Below are 19,015 nucleotides of genomic sequence, written 5' to 3' on the forward strand. Positions count from 1 at the left end.
TTATAGTGCGACTCAAGTCCAAGTCGCAAACTCAAGTCTCCATCTCTGAGCAAAAGGCCTTTTTCAAAGCAGATTTTGACATTTGGCATGTTACATAAAGGAAAGCACAACATTAAAGATGGGTGATTTCCAGCTGCTTCAGTGAAACTGTAACTGAACAGATGACCCTTAGTTTGAGGATGTTTTTCAGCCACATCAGATGTGCAGTCCTCGTGATCCATGAAATGCGCACACTTACTGCCAACAGAACACTTTTATGAACTTGAACTGGACTAATGTTTTGAAAATGTGAGAATGATCAAGAAGTACACTGCTACCCTCCTAAGACCATGTTTTCTTTAGTGTTTACAAAAAGTGATTGTATGAAATGGTAGTTAATGTATTCAGTATATCACCGCAACTTTCCATGCACAATCTATAAGTACATTTATTCATTTGGCAAATGTATTGTCCACGGCAACAGAAAATTACATATTAATATCTTATGTCACTACGGGAAAAGTTATATAATGCTCTCTTTAACTGTATGATGCCAGGTCCAATAGACTGTTCTTCTTTTTGTCATTAAGATTTTGTTAGCTGCACTCCAAATGTCTCTTCACATTGCCTAAACTGTTCAGTAAAAGAAGAGATCTGCGTTGTATGAGAGGTCATCTGTATTGACATCTCTGACCTGTGTTTAACATTGTATTGTACATTCTATATACCGGTTTATTGTAGAGCATGGAAGTTTATTCTTAACCTTGTTATGTGTGACAAAAAAATCTGAAAAAAGGGTAAGCATGTATCTTATATGTAGGCCTACATTACAATAGGTTTTCAGTTGTCAATGATTTTGTTTATTGGCCAGGGCAAGAGATGAAGTACTGCCCGGTGTGTTTACTTGGTTACACTTGCCCTGTTTGCATTTACTTTGGAGACTATAAGCCAAAACTGAAAATCATCTCAAAATACTGTATATATCTTTGATCCATCACCACCATCAGTAAACTGGGCGTTTCTCAACGAAACAAGGGCGTGTTCGAACTGTACGAGTATGTTCGATTTAAAATTCAAAGCAAACGTGCGGGTGGGACTAATGTTTTACTTTGAGCGAATTTCACGCAAATCGGAACAAATAACAAACGAGATAAACTGGAATGAATTCCTAACTTCTTACGTTTCTATCGGGCTTTTGCTAAGTTTGTAAAATAGAAGAAAGACTATAAACTCCGCTCTTCCGAGCCACACAATATTCGCACTTCGCTTGGATGACGCCTTGAAGTGGCACGCTCTGTAGCCAATGAAAATTCAAGGCCTGGTTTGAGCGATGTGATTAGAACCAATAGCTTTGCTGTGACTGTTTGAGTGACAGACACTGCAGCTGTAGTGGGGGAAGGGGTCGCTGAAGTTGACGGAACCGCCATCTTGAAAAGTGCCCTCCGATGATCTACCTTTTCGCGCCTGTCACAATCCGTTTTAAACGTTGTATTTTTCCCCCCCGGAATTGCTTGTTATCTCTGCGTTCGTTTTGTCAAGGCCCAGGGCTAATGGCAAGATAAGCCACATGCTGGAGACTCGCCGTTTACCGTTGTATATCGGTAAGTACACTTGCCAGCCCATGCACTTGGTTGGTGCTGAAGAGACGATTAGCCAGTAGTCTTCTGATAGCCGGCTAACGTTAGCTGGCTAGCAAGAAGCATACTTGGCCATCTTAACACTGCTGTCAGACACTCTTGGTGTACCTCTAACAAGGACAGGGGTGACGTTAACATTACATTTCTGTTCTAATTGGTATCGTGAAGCCGTAGCGTTATTTAGTCGGCCAACGGGTCAACTAGTTAACGTTAGCCCTAAAGCTCACTGACACCGTTTAATAAGACGTCGTCTCTGATATTAGTTTGATCTCGACTTTAGGAGACCAGGTTAGCTAACAATAGCTAACGATAGCTAGTGACGTTAGCTTGTTTGCTTGAGCCGGTGTGTTTCTGTTGCGTTAGCGGTAACTGTTAGTCTGTTTTGGGCCCTGGTATGTAAATGAACTGACGTTACTGCAAACGTAGAATTTCGACAGCAAAACGCAAAAAACGGTAGCCAGTCGTACCTTATATAAGGCAGATAATAGCCTGAGTTATCAAATGATCGCCTCGCGTTTCAACCTATGTTTATCCAAAATAAAGCTATCTCTAACGTTCGCTGAACCCAACGTTTAACTCCAACTATAAAATAGGGCCATCATGTGTTTTTAAGGAATGCTGACTTTGCGTGCGGTTGGTGGAAAGCTGGAAAATAGTATAACTAATGGCCATAACTTACGGTGACCACTGCATATTGAGAGAAAGCTGCGTCTTCAAGCTGCTTAGTCTGTTGTTTCGGGGTTCGCACCTGAAAATTAACGTAAATCTTGGTGTATAGGCTATGGCAACTTTGTTGATTTAGGTAAGGAAACGCCGTTGTCTTTTCTCTAGGGCATGCACAGACTGCGTAGATTGGGAACTTAACACTGGTCAAATTGACCTAAACTGCCATTAGCTGTTCAGATCGATTTTGTTTGGGTCTAGTGGCAGCGGCCGGTGTACTCGGCATCCCAGCAGGAACGTTCCTAAAGCAGTAAAATTTTGTTTTCTTGAGGTTGTGCTTGATTGCCAGGACTATTTTATTGCCTCTGACCTTTGGTACATGTGTCACTGTTATTTTGTTCCGTTAAGGAGCTAATTAAAGTTTCACCATGACAAGGAGGCCCAGACTTTGTATGATCCTGGATGTATTTTATAGTTGTAATACTCAGCTGTTGCTAAATTAATAGAAATATAAAGAAAACGCACAACTAAAAGCTTAAACAACACAACAAGGTATGATCATGACTAGCCACATTTGAGTTTTTCAAGTAGTTTTCTCACAATAGGTGTTTATCAAACACATTTGCTGCAGTCTCTTGGTACCATCTATTTTTTCTAAGTAAGTGGACACGTCCCCCTCTTTCCATGCAAGAAAACAAGTTATTGGGAGAAATCTGTTTGGCAGAAAATCTGAGAGGGACTTACACACATTGTTGCTAACATGTATGACAGCTGTTTACACACAGCTGGTCCGGTAAAGGGTGGTAAACTAAAACTATTATAATACTACTACTATACTTATACATTGTGTAAAAGTGAACAATTTCTCCTAACTCCTACAACATTACCTTCCCTATCCTGTCTATTTTTTATGCTGTCTTGTAAAATATCCTGTTAGAAAGTTACCTGATTTAGCATGTACATGGCCAAGGAATCCAGAAGAAGTCAACTAGTTGTGTTAACTAGGATATACATAATCCTTAACTCTAAGGAAGCCATGCTTAGTGTGAATTATTAGCTCCTTTTATACAAAGATCCTATAGCTATATTGCTGTTCAGTTGTTTACACTGAACCAAACAAGCTGGCATGTTCCCACCCCAGTATGTGATTTTAGATAGCGTGCTGGTGTTCTGGAATCAGGCATGATGTGTAACACAACAGCATCTGCATCTGTCCCGCCATGTCCCTTTACACAGACGTTGATCTAGTACTGTGACTACTCCACTGCCAGCTTAAAGGCAGAACAACAATGCCCCTCCAGTCTGTGTTCATACCTTTTATCCAGAATGGTGAAGCAGAATAAAGACTCAACATGCCCATCTTGAACAGGCTGTGTAAAAGAGGCTATTGTTTCACCGAGTTTAGTTGCTTTGACTTGTGTTGCTGCTTTCAGCATGAAAATATTGTCATTAGAGACAATCTTTGGATGGGATCACAAATGCTGCGATGCCCATCAACATCTAACCTACCGGTCAACCCATGAGAACTCAGTAGTTGTTACTACATTATTATATGAGTACTCAGTAGTTACTGCTACATTATTATATGAGTACTCTGTAAACATAGGTCAGACCATACGGGTGATAAAGCAATGTATCCCTTGCCCCGTTCTCTCTCTCTCGCTCTCTCACACACAGACAACAGACACGACTGTCATTATTGGACTGGCTGTCGGGAGCACCAGAAGAACTCCCGCTGACGGATTGTCAAAAATGAAAAATTTAAGCTCAAGAAATTTGATATTGTCCATATTTTTACCTTTTGTGATATTAATATTGTACACATGCACTTGACCTGTCCTTGCAGTGTGCCTGTGTGCAATGAGAATGTGCTATGTGCATGTGCTGGGAGACTGGACCCAGGAAAAAACCCTCAGTAGATCAACCACAATATTTGTTTGCCCATATAAGAGGTGCGTACATGTGGAGCTGTTGTGAAAGGATGTAGACAGTGGCCCTGTTCAGACCTGGTATTAACAAGCGTCTTCAGTGATCGGATCACAAGTGGTCAGATATAAGTTTGTCAGTTCACACCTGGCTTTAAAATTAGTCTTCACATGTGTCTCGATTGACCACTTATGATTGTCACTTTCCCGCTTTATATGCAAATAAACAGGTATGTGTTGTTGTTTTTAGCCAATCAGACAGATGAGTCTGTTGTCTGTGTGTGTGAGGGAAAGAGTGAACGGGGCACGGAGGGGTTGAATAAAGTAATGCATTGTGCACAGGTCTTACAATGGAATACAGTTTTATTCATTTGAAATAGTAAAATATTTCCCTTCATTACGAAACTGTGTTGGGACTTCACTAGAGTAGTTGGTCCTTCAGAGTGGTCCAGGACACGTTCACACTGCTAAAAGAATGTGGACACATGTGGTCCAGACCTCCTCTGAATGTGGTCTGAGTGATTGGATCTCAAATGTGTCCTCAATGCGTCATGGTTGCGTTCATACCTGAACTTAGAGCTGTCCACTTGTGATCCAATCACCTGGGACGGATGTTAATATCAGGTCTGAACAGGGCCAGTGTCTTACCAATTATAGCAGAAACAAGCAGCAGAGCAAGCAAAGAGCCTTATATAGCAGATATTATTAAGTGCATGGTTTGACTCAGGACATTACTGGAAACATGAATAAACAAGCAGTCAGTCTGTCTTATTGTTATGAAGACCCTTCATTTTTTCAGGTTTGTGGGTTTTTGATAGTATGCTGGCGTTCAGCAGTTAGGCTTGATGTGTAACCATGTGGGCTCTCTTTTTTCTTTTTCTTTTTTTTCTTTTTCTTTTTAAATATGGATTAAGGCTGGGACGATTATCCGACGTAATTGACGTTGTCGATTATAAAAATTATTCGACGTGGAATTTTAGTGTCGACGCATCGTGTAAAACCACACAGGGTAAATGTTCATAGAACAAAACCGGAACTTTTTAATGGGACCGTTTATATCCATCGTCTTTGGTTTACCCGGATACAAGCGCAGCGCACGGACTGGGACAACGCAGTGACGTAATTGAAGTCATTGACTACGTGAATGATTTGCGTCTGTGTAATCTATTTGAACAACACGGCGGCGTCTACCAGCAGCACGACGGAGCATGTGGAGCAGCACGCGGCAAAAAAGGCTCGCACACGGTCCTCCAGAGTTTGGGAATACTTTAATCTTGACACCGACAGTGCGGTAGTCTGCAGACTCTGCAAAGTGCATCTGGCATATCTCTCTAGCACGACACTCATGCACGAGCACATAAAGAGGAAACACCATGGTGCATTGAGTCAAGATGTTGGACGGGGCAAATTGTTATATTAAATGACTAACTGGAAAATAATTGCAATAAAATTACTGTTAGGTTAATAAAAAAAAATAATCGCTAGATTAATCGTTTAAGAAATAATCGTTTGGGACAGCCCTAATATGGATATTGATCCGTCACTGACTACCTCCGCTGTTGGCTTAAAGGTGGAACAACAATGCTCCATATTCCGTATTCATACCTTTTATATACAGAATGGCAAGGCAGAATAAACGCAAACATTGTTTGCTATAGTTTCAACTGATGCTTCTCTGTGCCATTATTTCAGCAGTCGTAAATTTGTTGTATTGTAACAAAGTAAAAGTCTAGTGTATCTGCATGTGAAGGAGCTGCTTCACTGAATGGTGCATTTATGAGGAGTACTGGGTGTTGTAGGACCGTAGAAACAAAAAAAATGCTTATGGGTTGTACTTTTTTTTATTTATTTATTTATTTTTTAACTACAAGTAACAATCATAATTTCTGTAATATCCACATGAAAAGCAGTGTAACATTATTTTAACATGTCTTATTCTGTTTCTCCGCCCCACAGGTGTGTGCTGTTGAACTGCTGTATGCGTGCTGTTTGTCAGTCTGTCCATAACCGCTGTCTGCCTGCCTGTCTGTCCATTCGGCTAGCCTGGAATGGGCCACAACTCTCAAAGAGTAGAACACACCTCTTTTTAACCTGAGCTCTGCCGTCTGGACTCCAACATACTCACAGGTAAGCTGAAGAGACAGCTGTTAGTCATTACAATTATACGTTATATTCCTGTCTCCTCTGATTGAAGGACCCCATCTTGCAATGAATTTAATGGCACATATTAATGTTGGTTGCACAAAATGTATTTAACTTGCTATTTGATCTTTTCAGAGCCAACATGTTCTGGAAATTTGACCTCCACACCACATCCCACATTGACACGCTGCTAGAGAAGGAGGATGTGACGCTGACCGAGGTGATGGATGAGGATGACGTCCTGCAGGAGTGCAAGGCCCAGAACCACAAACTGGTTGACTTCCTGCTGAGACCACAGTGCATGGAGGATCTGGTCACCTTCATCACACAGGAACCCAGTACTGATGTTGAGGAGAAGGTTAAATACAAGTAAGATAAAATAGTGCAAGGGGTAAGGGTGAGCAAAATGAAGGTCCTAGTTAGTTCCCTTTCAAGAAAAATTAGCAATTTCAGAAACACATATGTAGACACCTTTCTAAGGCCCACTTCTCTCTGTGTGCTCTATTGCATGTATTGCAACCTTTAACCTTTTATCCTTTATTTGTTACATTTAGCATTAATGGTTTTACAAGCTCAGACAACAGAGCAGAACAGTGGGCATTTGCCTGGAGGATTGCACATTGTACAATTAAATAACACACTATAAAACTTTCAAGTTATGGACCAGATCTCTCCAGTGCACATTAAAAGCATTCTGGCAATAGCATAATGTTTAAAAATATTAGATGGAAATGCCTGCGCTACCAAAGCCCCTGTTCTCTTTTGCCCTTTTTATAAAGAACTTTGGGGAATCAAGTGGCCACAGGAACTAAAAAAGGAACTTGAAGTCTCTTTTGCACATTTCTATTGTTTCCCCCACAACGAAAGTCCACAAAACATTTTATGTATCTCCCAGTTGGAGTTTTGAAATTTAATTTTTCTGTTGTGTTAAAACAAAAAGAAATTTGATAATATAGCTGCAATTTGCAGGTTCTAACCATTTTCAGCAAATATGATAGACCATGCATGTGGCCTTTTGGGCTCAAAGTGCTTCCATCTTTTTCCCCAAAGATAAATAGAAGCTATGCACCCAGACTTATGATGATTGGACAAATCATTAGTGAGTTATGGCCAATTTCCTTCTAAGGGTGAGCCCTTGTGAAGTTAATTGGTCAATATCTTGAAAATTTAGTAAGATATCAACAAGTTTAATGCAACTTTTGATAAGCAATTGGTAGCAGGCAGACCTACAGTTTAGGAGATGTCAGAAATGTGTTTTCAAAATGATGGAAAATCCATCATGGTGGACTTCATGGTCCAAGAGGCTTTTTTGTAGAGCACACTGAGCTGTAGATGTGAGTTAATTGTGAAGTCAATTGGATTGGCCTTTCAAAAATTGCATGTTTCCAAGGTTCAAATTTCACATTGGTTTTCAAACTTTTTGTATTCTTCATTTATTTCAGAATTTGAAGAACAATGTAGTTTACAACATGTTATTTGGTATCATAGTTGATCAGATCCATGAAAATCTCTTACCTTTAAAATTTGACACCAGGGGCCACACCCAGCCACTTAGTCTAATAACTACTCTTGGCATCTCTGAACATTTACCACAGCATTCTAAACAAAACTCTAAGGAGCAACTTTGTTGTCTTCCAGGTATCCCAACATATCATGTGAGCTGCTTACATCTGATGTGAGCCAGATAAATGACAGACTGGGAGAAGATGAAAAACTGCTGATGAAACTTTATGGCTTCCTCCAGAATGAGCCGCCTCTCAACCCGCTCCTGGCCAGCTTCTTCTCTAAGGTCCTGTCCATTCTTATAGGACGCAAGCCTGAACAGGTGAGTTCGTCAGAAGACGGTCTTGTATTTCAGAATGGGATGCAGATTGTCATCATGATTTTTCACAGAAAAAAATACCAAAACAAAATAATCAATAGTGATCAGGTCACATGCTCTAAATGTTTTTTTCACTCTAACAAAATATTTTAGAAAAAGTACTTTTGTGTTTGTCCCAGAGGCTGTGTTAACTTGTTGTTTTTCATTTTGACAGACAGGGTCGTAAAAAGTCTGTCATGATCTATTATTATTCATTTTAATTATCAATGATAATGTGACATATCCTATTTAATAGTATTTAATTTTCAAAAACAACTCAGATTATACATTTCTGAGGGCGGTTTTGCATCTTTGCCTCAGACAGATGACTTCTCATGGCTGTTTTGATTTTGTTCTTAAGGGTGAACATACGCTCTTCTGCCACACTGGATAGTAGAATTATCTGTGCCACTTCAACCAGAGTTTTGAAGTTGGGGGAGTCATTTCTCCCAGGGATTACCGTTTCCATTTCAGAGTCCATTTCTCACAGGGATGTGATCAGAAGTCGAGAAGACTCTCTGATGGGGAATTTCCCAATCCTGCAAGCACTCACTTCACCAGGAGAAAATCCCTTCTGCACCAAGGGCGCAGCTGTCACTAACACACTGTCAATACCCTGATTGTAAGACGAGGTAGTTTGTGCAAAATGGAAAAGGTTTGTGTGTCTGTCTGAGTGAGCGTGACGCTACAGAACCTGCCATCTGACTCTGCTCTAATCTGTCAAAAAGACAGAAGACCTTTCTGTCAAATTCATAATAATCGGTCAATGCGACCCCTGGTTTATCCTATGTAAAGATTTTAAGGTGTGTATGGTTTGTTTGTGTTTATAGATAGTGGATTTTCTGCGAAAGCGGGAGGACTTTGTAGACTTGATGATCAAACACATTGGGACATCTGCCATCATGGACCTGCTGCTCAGAATGCTCACCTGCATTGAACCACAACAGCTACGACAGGATGTTCTCAATGTGAGTAGCAGGACAACACTCTCTCTTTTGTGCTAAGAATGATCTCTAGCATCTGTTTTCACTTATCAAGTCATTTAAATTGGACCATAACAAAACAAAAGAGCAGCCCAACAAATTCCATGTTGCTCATTGTGATGTGGCATGACTCAGTTAACCTTTGTGGAAGACTAGTGTCAATTAGAATCATGTACTTTACAAAAGACAGTTCATGCTGCTAGCTATCACAGACACATCATCATGAAGCCTTTCTACTTGGACAAGCCCAACAGGTCTTGAGATGCCATTGGTCTTTGTTTGTGAAAATAATTACGGCTATCCACCTTAAATTGTTTCTAAATAAATTTCAAAGGGTTAATAAAGTTTGCAGTCACAGCAGTATGGTGTAATAACCAGGAATTGCTTATTTGGTTCACATGCTCCATTGGCAAGAAATGAAATTTCAGGACTGTTTTCTAACGATTATCTAATACACAGAATTTTACCACCTGCTTCTTGGTTTCCCTCTGAATATTTTGTGCCATCCTGATCATCTCTGCTCTCTGTGCTCTTCTAGTGGCTAAATGAGGAGAAGGTAATTCAGAGACTGGTGGACATGGTGCAGCCTTCTCAAGATGAGGATGTGAGTTTCTTCCATTGGCCATCGGGATATTATCATCCTCTGTGGGCTATTGATGAACCTGGGAACTTTTTTTGCTCTATTTAAGCTTTGAAAACAATATGTATTAAAGATAATTGTTGGAGAATTTGCATGCACTTCTACATAAGGATCACTTCACTCAAATTAGAAAAAATATATATAGTTATTGAGCCCTGCAGATAGATTCCATTTTATTTTATCATTCTTAATCTCCATCAAGATGGACACTCTTGCTTATTGTAAACCTGTTCAGGAAATATAGAGACTTTGATTGGAGGATTAGATATGCTAAGTTTCAAGTGGGTAAGACTAAAGGTTGTAGATTTATGGTTTATTGTCTCACTTCTCCTTTTTGTCTTGACACAGAGACACTCCAATGCCTCCCAGTCACTGTGTGAGATCATCAGACTGAGCAGAGATCAGATGTTCCAGGTCCAGGGCTGTTCAGAGCCTGACCCACTTCTGGCCACACTTGAAAAGTATGTATCATTCAGCCACAACAGCTCTTATAGCCATGGTTAATTTCTCTGGTGTGTAGAGACCTTTGACCCCTCCTAAGGTACTGAGGCTTATTAAATGCTCCCTAGGTTTTGAATAGGATGTTGGCTGAGGCAGTGATAATGTTAGGTTAAAAAATGGGCTAAATCTAAACTTGAAAAAAAAAAAAAGGTTCTGATTGCTGTAACAGTGACTTTTCATGTAGATCAGAAAAATAAGTAATTTGTTTTTTACTTAACCACCAGTTTTGGTTTTTTTGGCTGTTGTCTTTTTTGCCTAGTAGGCTGTTGAAAACACATTCTGTGTAACTGATGTGGCAAGTGACTTTGAGTCTGTTTTCTCTTCATCTTCATGTCTGTTCTCCTCCTCAGGCAGGAGACAGTGGAGCAACTGCTGTCAAATATCTTTGACAAGGAGAAGAATGAATCTGCAATTGTCAGTGTTATCCAGATCCTCCTCACGTTGTTTGAGACAAGGAGACCAGCGTACGTCATGTGAATTCTTAACTCTCTTGATATTTTATTTTGACATTGGATATACAATAGTTGAAGAACACGAAATGAGGGCAGAACACCTCATATAAAATTAAAAAAAGCCCTAGGGTGAGAGATCAACTACAATTACGGCTTTTGTTTGTACATTAGTGATGGAAGTCACAGATTTTGCAGTATATTGTTAAAAGATGATTTTGGTTTGGTTCTGATTTTCATAGTTTTGTGCACGAGTTCTATCTGCACTGATGAGTACTCACCAAACTTATTGAGACCGGGAACATGGCAACATCACTACAACAGTATCTGATCAAACAGGTTATAATGAAGCAATCAACAGTTTATCCAGATTATTTAAACCATTTTACAGAAGCAAAACTCCAACTAACCACATCTTAAATTATTATTACTGATAGAATTGATGACCAAAACCATCTGTGTTCAAGTTCATTTTGAAAACACCGTCCTTATACCACCACCAACACAGTTGTTATAAATGAGTTAACACCTTGAAAATTAACACATACATGCTCAGTTCACCATAGAGTGAAATAATAACACCAGTCTAACTACCCCTACCACCAAAATTAGCACAAATGTTCACAATATTTTGATGGCTCTTCAGAATCAGATTGGTAAGTCACTTCAGTCTGTGACTGAAGTGTTTGAGCTGGTTCATTAGATGTTGGCTTGCAATGTTGTAGGTTTGAGGGTCACATGGAGTGTCCTCCAGGGATGTCCCATCCTTCATTCTCAGTCAACCACAGCATCCTGGAGGCTGTGAGACCCCGACTTAAAGACTTTCACCAGCTGCTACTGGAACCCCCTAAGGTATGAACCAGACCAATAGCTGTGAGCGGTTTTAAAATGACAATCCTATCGATTGTCAGCTGTTTCTAGTTTAGTTTGAAGTAGTGTGTTTTATCCAATGTTTGTAAAAACAGTGATTTTCCTAAAAAAATATACAGTTTGTTTTAATAGTGCTAGTAAAAATTTTGCTTAGAAATCAAAACATGGTACAGTCACAGAAAAAGGATGTGACAGGGTTTTCTACACTAAGTATATAGTCTTTAGTATGAATTGGTGTATATACTAAGCAGTGTTTATTCTCCACCAACAGAAGAATGTGATGAAGACAACGTGGGGGGTGCTGGACCCCCCAGTGGGCAACACCAGGCTTAATGTGGTCAGACTGGTGGCCAGTCTGTTGCAGAGCAACACACACAGCATCAACACAGAACTCATTAACCTCAACACGCTGGAAGTCATACTAGTGAGTACCTTTTGTATCTTCAGCCCACAACACTAACAGAGCTGAGCAGTTAGAAGAGATTGATCTAAGATCGTGTTGTATACAGTATGCTCAGTGATATTTTTCTATAGTTCATGTTTTGTCTTTTTAAACCTCCATGCTGGTGACACCCGTGGCCAGAGGCATTATATGTTTTATCTTTGTTTTTATATTCTATATGCAAAAACTTTATAAGATTCATTAAGGGATTTGAGAGGATTAGGATTTGATTGAACCCCAACCATAGTTATGAGCATATTGCAGATGTATGTAAACAAATTCAAGTTACAGATAAAGGCAAATACAGTTATCTCCCTTGAAAGCCATACTAATGAGAGATAGGTGGTGAGAGGCTATCAGTCCAGAAACTACAATGGGAATTCTGGCTCTCATTTCCATTTTCTCTGTTTATACTGTTATCTTCATTGACATTATATGCTGAGATGTGCAGAGTGCTAGTAAGAGCTTTACAACAGTGTGTAGTCAGTCCAGTGGAACTTGGACTCACCTGGATGTTAAAACTATAATAACCACATCCATATGATCTTGCTCAGCAGTTTCTTGGTTTAACTTTAACCTGCTGTGTTTACTGTAGTTATGTATATACTTGGTTTTATAGACCAGTTATAAAATACTTTTTCAGGGTTAATTGCTTTTGGTTTTCATTGGAAAGTGGTTCAGATAATGTTAAACTGTAAATTGATTTAAAACTGATCACAGAAGTCTGTGGGTCAAAACAAGGCTACATTTGTCACTGTGTGACCTGAACCATTTTTTTTCATACTTTGATTGGACTTGAACTAGAAAAACAAGAACCATCTTATAATTACATTTTCTTCAGTATAGTGTGGAAACAACAAACAGCATTAGACACTCGAAACAAACTAATATTTCTGTTTTCATGTTTTGTTTTGCTCTACAGGACATGTATTTCAAATACATCTGGAACAACTTCCTCCACATTCAGGTGGAGATCTGCACAGCCATGATTCTGGCTATGCCCCCCGCCCCCACTGATGTCCAGCCAGACACAGAGCAGGAACATGCTAGGGAAAGCATCCTCATCAAACATGTAAGATTAGAAAAGTAGAAAAAAAATATTTTTCACAGAGTTTTACTTTTGTAGCTGAACTGCAAAAGTTGCTGTATTTTAGCAATGACACTGGCTTTACATTGGTAAAACATACTAACATGAAGCAAAATGTGTTACAGCTGAACATTTAATGTAAACAGAGTTGACAAATTTCCTGACCAAATAAGCAAATGCAGAACTGAGTTGTTCTTACTAGGGATATCACAGGAACCTCAAATTTATCTAAGCAGTTCAAAGACAGAATATGAAAATGAAAAAATGTTACCGTTATCATTTGTGATCTGCTACAGCTGACATCTGTTGTAGTAACACGCCACATGGGAAAATCTGGTATTGTGACATCCTTAGTATTTGCTGTACAATTGGACAATTACAATGGAGAAGATAGTAACCCTTATGTGACAAGTAAATACTGCATCACATTTCCCCAGGTAATCTGGATTACCTCAGGCATAATGTGTTTGTTTCCATGCCTGGGACTATATATATTTCACTGTTTTTTTTTTTAATTGAATATCAACGTGGGCACAGCAGCAATATGCACTATGTTGTAGCCACACTGAAATACTTGTATTTAATTTTCTTATGTCTTTCTCTACCAGCTGTTTCAAAAGTGCCAGTTTATTCAGAGAATCATAGATGCCTGGAGCTCCAATGAGAAAGAACAGTGAGTATTCTGCTCTGCTGCAAGTGAGACCATATGTAACTTTGTCAGGTGGTAACTATGTTTTATTGTGTTGTCATTTGCTGTAGTAGAATAGAACACACTGCAAAACCAAAGGTTCTGTGCTCCTTTATCATGTAAATTACACAAGTGTATTAAAATGTCATAAGATCACTGCTGGTCGTGGTTCAGAGTAGTTAAGAGAGTGATTCTTGGCTTCAGTGGTCAAAGTCAAAATAAATCAAATTTAATGATAATGGAATGTCTTCATGTGTTTGTGTGTTTTAGGGCGGAAGGTGGTCGGCGACGAGGCTACATGGGTCACCTCACCAGAATAGCCAACTCTATAGTTCATAACTGTGACAAAGGCCCTAATGGACCGCAGATACAACAGCTCATCTCAGGTAAGGACTTGTATCTCTCTAACGTCACCTGTCCTGCAAATAATCTTTATCTTTGAGTTTCAAACATTGACCTCTATTTTGTGTTGTGTCAAGTCCTCACTTTGGTGGTAACCCGATGGAAGTCTTCCTGTGCTATTACTTAACTCAGTGGTTAACCTGTTTTATCAAAATAACTAATGGCATCTGACATCAAGCACCATTCTTTAACAGTTTTGTTAAATATACAGTATATAAGGGTGGAGTGAGTATGAGCTGTGTTTGTGTCTGACACAGAGCTCCCAGCAGAGGACAGAGAGAAATGGGAGGCCTTTATTTCTGGGCAGCTGGCTGACACAAACAAGAGAAACACTGTCGACCTGGTGAGCAACTAAAATGAACGTTGACACTGATGTCAAGTTTTTATTTTAATACATGTTGGCTGTACCATGCAGTTATTAAGACAGTGAGATTTGAGTTTTTTTTTTTTTTTTTTTATTGTGTTGTTTCTGTAGTTCAACCACATTGGATTTGAAATGAAACAGTGAGTGAGTTGAACACTGTCTACACAGGAGGTGTAGTGTGAGCAGCATATAAGCAGAGTTGCAGCAGCAGCTTCACTGCTCTGTCTGTGCCCACAAAGGGTGCATTCAGCCATAGCATTAAGTGTTGGTCATCTGCTTTTTGGCATTGCTTAAAGCCTAACACAGTCACTGTAGTTACACACATAAAATGGAATAGAATAGACTTGAAGTGTAAAAATATGCTTTGGGTTGTGTTCATGTGTGTAAAGAACGAGTAAAACACGAGTCCTTATGTGGCCAGAGTAAACAGATGCATTGATTAAAATAGTGTATGTGTTCCGAGAGACGCACGAGAGAGGGGTGACAGAAAAACTAAAACACCTGCTATGTACACAAGCCAAAAAGTATTGTGTTTTCTTCCCAGATCCTGTGTTCCAAGTACAGATCCAACTCAACACTTGTTCAAGCTTAATTTATCATGGACTTCACTGTGTATTTTCACAAAGATTTAGACCAGGGTGGACTGCAGCACAACAGCAGTTATTTTATTACACCATGAATGGACAACCAGTTCTTTGGACAGACTCTTCTCTTTTTGCTAAAGTGAAATTCTCTTTAGGTGAACACACACCACATCCATTCTTCCAGTGATGATGAGGTGGACTTTAAAGACAGTGGCTTTCACCAGGACTCCTCTCTACAACAAGTAAGACACACACACACACACACACACACACACACACACACACACACACACACACACACACACACATAAATGCATACATGCATACAAAGCAGACCCATAGCCACACAGACCTAAATGATCTATGAATATTCATTAGTCATTCTATGTCGGTCAGAAACAGAAGCTCTAGTTTTGCTGTGTCGGCTTTTCTTTGGAGGGATATAGACATCTAATTCATGGAGGTAAATCCTCAAAGTGGTGTAGGTGGACAATATTGTCTCATCAGAGTTGGTCAGTGTGAGACAGTTTATTACAACCAATTGCAAGAATCAGTCTGATGTGGACAAAATGACTTTTAACCAAGTTTGTACAGAAAGGGACTCGTGTCAGCTTTCCTCTAAAGCTCCACAAAAAGATGTCAGTCATGATCAGACACAGATGCCTTGGTGTCATTAGAGCCCACCTACCTTTCCCACAATTACAGTATCAGTTACACAAGATTTTAGCTATGGCAGTCCCAAAGAGCAATAATGTGAAGGAAATTATGTATGGGAATCGCTTAACCTTTATTTAAATTGTAGCGCCTCCCTTGTGAGGTGTTTCAGGGACATCTGTAAATTGCAGCTACAGAAAATAACCAGAGTTACACTCTCCCTCTCAACTCCATGAGTCTCTGCATGCACATTAGTCACATGCGCCTCCCACCACCACAAGTAAATTCTCAGCCATTAGTAAACACTGTCCTCTGTGTCTAAAGAAGAACTACTTTATTTTAGAGAAGTTCAAACCATTTATATTTCATACAGCTTAAGGTAATTAGAAGTAAATAATTAAATAAATAGTTTGTCATAGAAATAATTAAATACCTAGAATGAAATGAATAAAGAATGAAATCCTTTTGCTTGTAAATGTCTCCTTGTATTTCTTTTATTCAGGAAAACACATTACTCAATACATTTTCTTCATGCCCCTGAAGTTATGTATATGCTCCAAGGTGCTCATTGGGGACAGAAGTAAGCTTCAAGCCCTGTGGCTGATAACGCAGTTGACATCAATGTCGTGGTCACTGAACAAAATCGCCACTCTGTAATATACATGTGTTTTCCTGGAGCCCTTGTCATTGGTTGATTGAGGTGTAACAGCACATATGTAATGCCTAATATCCTTAAAAGTTCAACTTTTTTCACCTCATGCTTTGTGACTATGGGTCATGCACAGTAACAAGCTACAGAAACATCTCTGTACCCTGTTTTGAATTAATTTACTCAACTACTAATGTGATTTAGGAAACTTTACAGTTACTGTGAATAGAATACAATTCACTTTTTTCTCAAGTAATATTTAAGCGTTTTGGCATCTGATTGTAAATGCATGTTTGTGCTTTTTTAGCTATTAACCTGTGTAGCCTACATGTTATAAATTCTTTGTTGGTATATATATATTTGCTATGTATCTGTACTGCAAGTAATGACCAGCTTTGTGTAGAGCCAAGACTATATCATTATCGTTGGTCTTGGGTTTTGCCAGGCCTTTTCTGATTATCAGATGCAACAAATGACGTCCAATTTTATTGAGCAGTTCGGCTTCAATGATGAAGAGTTTGCTGATCAGGACGATGTTGTGGAGTGAGTACTCATCCTGCATGACTAGACTTCCTGTCTAAGTATTACTGTGTAACACTGAAGGGACAGGGCACTTATGACTTTAAAAAGCTGGCAGGGTGGACTTGTTCATTTATTTGCATATAACTTTAAAAGAGAAAGCTTTTCTAACTTCTTTATTCTCAGTCCCATTATTACGACGTGTCATTACACGTGTTTGATTCCATTGTTGTTGACACTAAAATCTGAATGCCACTAGATGTCTTACAGCTTAATTTTGATATTGATTTCAAAGTCCTTCTGACACCTTAAATTTCCAGTTTGCTGCAGAAAAAGGCAAAAAACCATGACATGCTAACAAATTCAAACTAATGCCATAGCTCCCAAAATATGCCCTATTTATTTAAGAAATGAGACCATATCCAGCTTTTTTTGTTGTTGTGTGCTGTCCCTTTCTACCTTCCTCAGGGCAAGCTGGTTTTGGGGGTGTAATCTTCTGGTTGTGGGTTGTTGGAGAGCTGGTAGTTGATCAATGATTTAAAATGTGTGGTTCACTTTAAACAAACAGCTTGTGGGATGATGGAGAGCATTTTCATTTGATGTAGATTTTGAGCTTTGCATTATCAGACTGTTTGTCACAAAAAAAAAAATTGGGCCACATGAAATAAGCAATATACCAATACAAATGTTCAGAATATCTCCTGACATTAATTCTTTAAGTTTTAGTTGTTTGATGAAATAAGTTCAAAAGGTTTGATTAATAGAACATACATGCATTTGTTTATGAAGATGGGAAGTCTTCTACTAAAATGCTTTCACTCAATAGTAAATACTAGTAATAAGTAATAACGGTTACACTTTATTTGGATGGTCCTCCTGCAGAGAGTTTTTAACATTTCATTCATCTTTGAACATTCAAATGCTCAACTAATGTTCAACAATGTTTATACAAATATTCAACAAACAATTAGTAAACCATTAAATGGTTAAGGTGATTGAAACAGTTGAATTGATAAATCTCAACTAATAATCTGTTGAAATGTTACAAATACTCTGTAATCTCTCTGTAGGCAAACTATCCAAATAAAGTGTTACAGTAGTAACTGGGAACATTAAACAGCATCAGTAAGGCTCCAAAAACAACACGAGGGGTTTTCTTTTAGCAGAAAGAGGAATGAAAAGATCTGTCCTAATTGTGTCAGTAGTGCAAACAACTGTGTTTATACAGTTTTTTATATATATATATATATATATATATATATATATAGTTCTGGAAAAGAAAATGCATGAGTCACAAAATTTGATTAAATCTCTGTTGAAAAAAAAAATGTAAGATTGTTAAATTTGTGAAATTGAAGCGAGTAATTGACAGAACTGCTGTATTGGTGCTGTGCTCCCATTCCACTTAAGTGTAAAGTCTGTCTGGTGGTCTTCCCATCTGTGCAGTCAGGATATTTGGAAAGTATCTGTAGCCTTGTGGAGTCTACAAGGAGAGGACTTGGTTTTTCCCCAAGGCCTGAACGATTGTACACTGGACATCTTTTGCACCACTGATGTCCTTTAAAAAGAAAACACATCGTTTACAGGTCAGATACCTACCAGTTGTCATGAATGCACAAGTTGGAAGGTAAAGTGGGATTAGGTGAAGAGCAATTTGGGATACAATTATTGTCCTTACTATATTAAATATTACATTTTGAGTATTGGGGAATAGTAGTAAGAGTGGTTAGATGAAGGAATTCCAGACTTGGGGTTTGTAGGCTGGTTCAAGCTCCTGTCCAGGGTGGGCAGATGGTAACGGAATTGTTGCGTTCATGTGTGGGCAGGTGGTAATTTTACTACTGTTAATTGCAGCCTCATTTACTTGTTTCCTACTGGAAAGATGCTATAGGTGACTAGAATGACCCTGATCTTAATGACAGAGGCTAATTAAAAGTCTTAACATCTTAACAGTTCTTATTAAAAAGGAAGGATTT

General features: G+C 38.9%; 1 protein-coding gene across 6 annotated transcripts in view; it reads left to right on the forward strand.

The window, feature by feature from the left end:
- Positions 1-1,380: 1,380 nt before the first annotated feature.
- Positions 1,381-19,015, forward strand: part of ppp6r3 (protein phosphatase 6, regulatory subunit 3) — a 31,555-nt gene continuing 13,920 nt past the window's right edge. For 4 of the 6 annotated variants that reach the window (XM_023397451.2, XM_023397452.2, XM_023397453.2 and 1 more), the window contains exons 1-16: positions 1,381-1,580; positions 6,161-6,331; positions 6,482-6,715; positions 7,985-8,171; positions 9,038-9,175; positions 9,729-9,794; positions 10,179-10,291; positions 10,682-10,795; positions 11,506-11,632; positions 11,922-12,074; positions 13,015-13,164; positions 13,788-13,852; positions 14,138-14,253; positions 14,527-14,612; positions 15,373-15,459; positions 16,966-17,063. In XM_023397451.2, coding sequence (XP_023253219.1) covers positions 6,489-6,715; positions 7,985-8,171; positions 9,038-9,175; positions 9,729-9,794; positions 10,179-10,291; positions 10,682-10,795; positions 11,506-11,632; positions 11,922-12,074; positions 13,015-13,164; positions 13,788-13,852; positions 14,138-14,253; positions 14,527-14,612; positions 15,373-15,459; positions 16,966-17,063 — 1,727 coding nt within the window. In that variant the 5' untranslated portion in view covers positions 1,381-1,580; positions 6,161-6,331; positions 6,482-6,488. The remainder of the gene's footprint in view (positions 1,581-6,160; positions 6,332-6,481; positions 6,716-7,984; positions 8,172-9,037; positions 9,176-9,728; positions 9,795-10,178; positions 10,292-10,681; positions 10,796-11,505; positions 11,633-11,921; positions 12,075-13,014; positions 13,165-13,787; positions 13,853-14,137; positions 14,254-14,526; positions 14,613-15,372; positions 15,460-16,965; positions 17,064-19,015) is intronic. The other 2 variants (XM_023397454.2, XM_087171537.1) reach the window with 2 other exon arrangements.

This window comes from Seriola lalandi, unplaced genomic scaffold (genome assembly GCF_002814215.2).
Source record: "Seriola lalandi dorsalis isolate HSWRI2012SDOR001 ecotype SW California unplaced genomic scaffold, Sedor1 jcf7180002055008, whole genome shotgun sequence".
Lineage (NCBI taxonomy): Eukaryota > Metazoa > Chordata > Actinopteri > Carangiformes > Carangidae > Seriola > Seriola lalandi.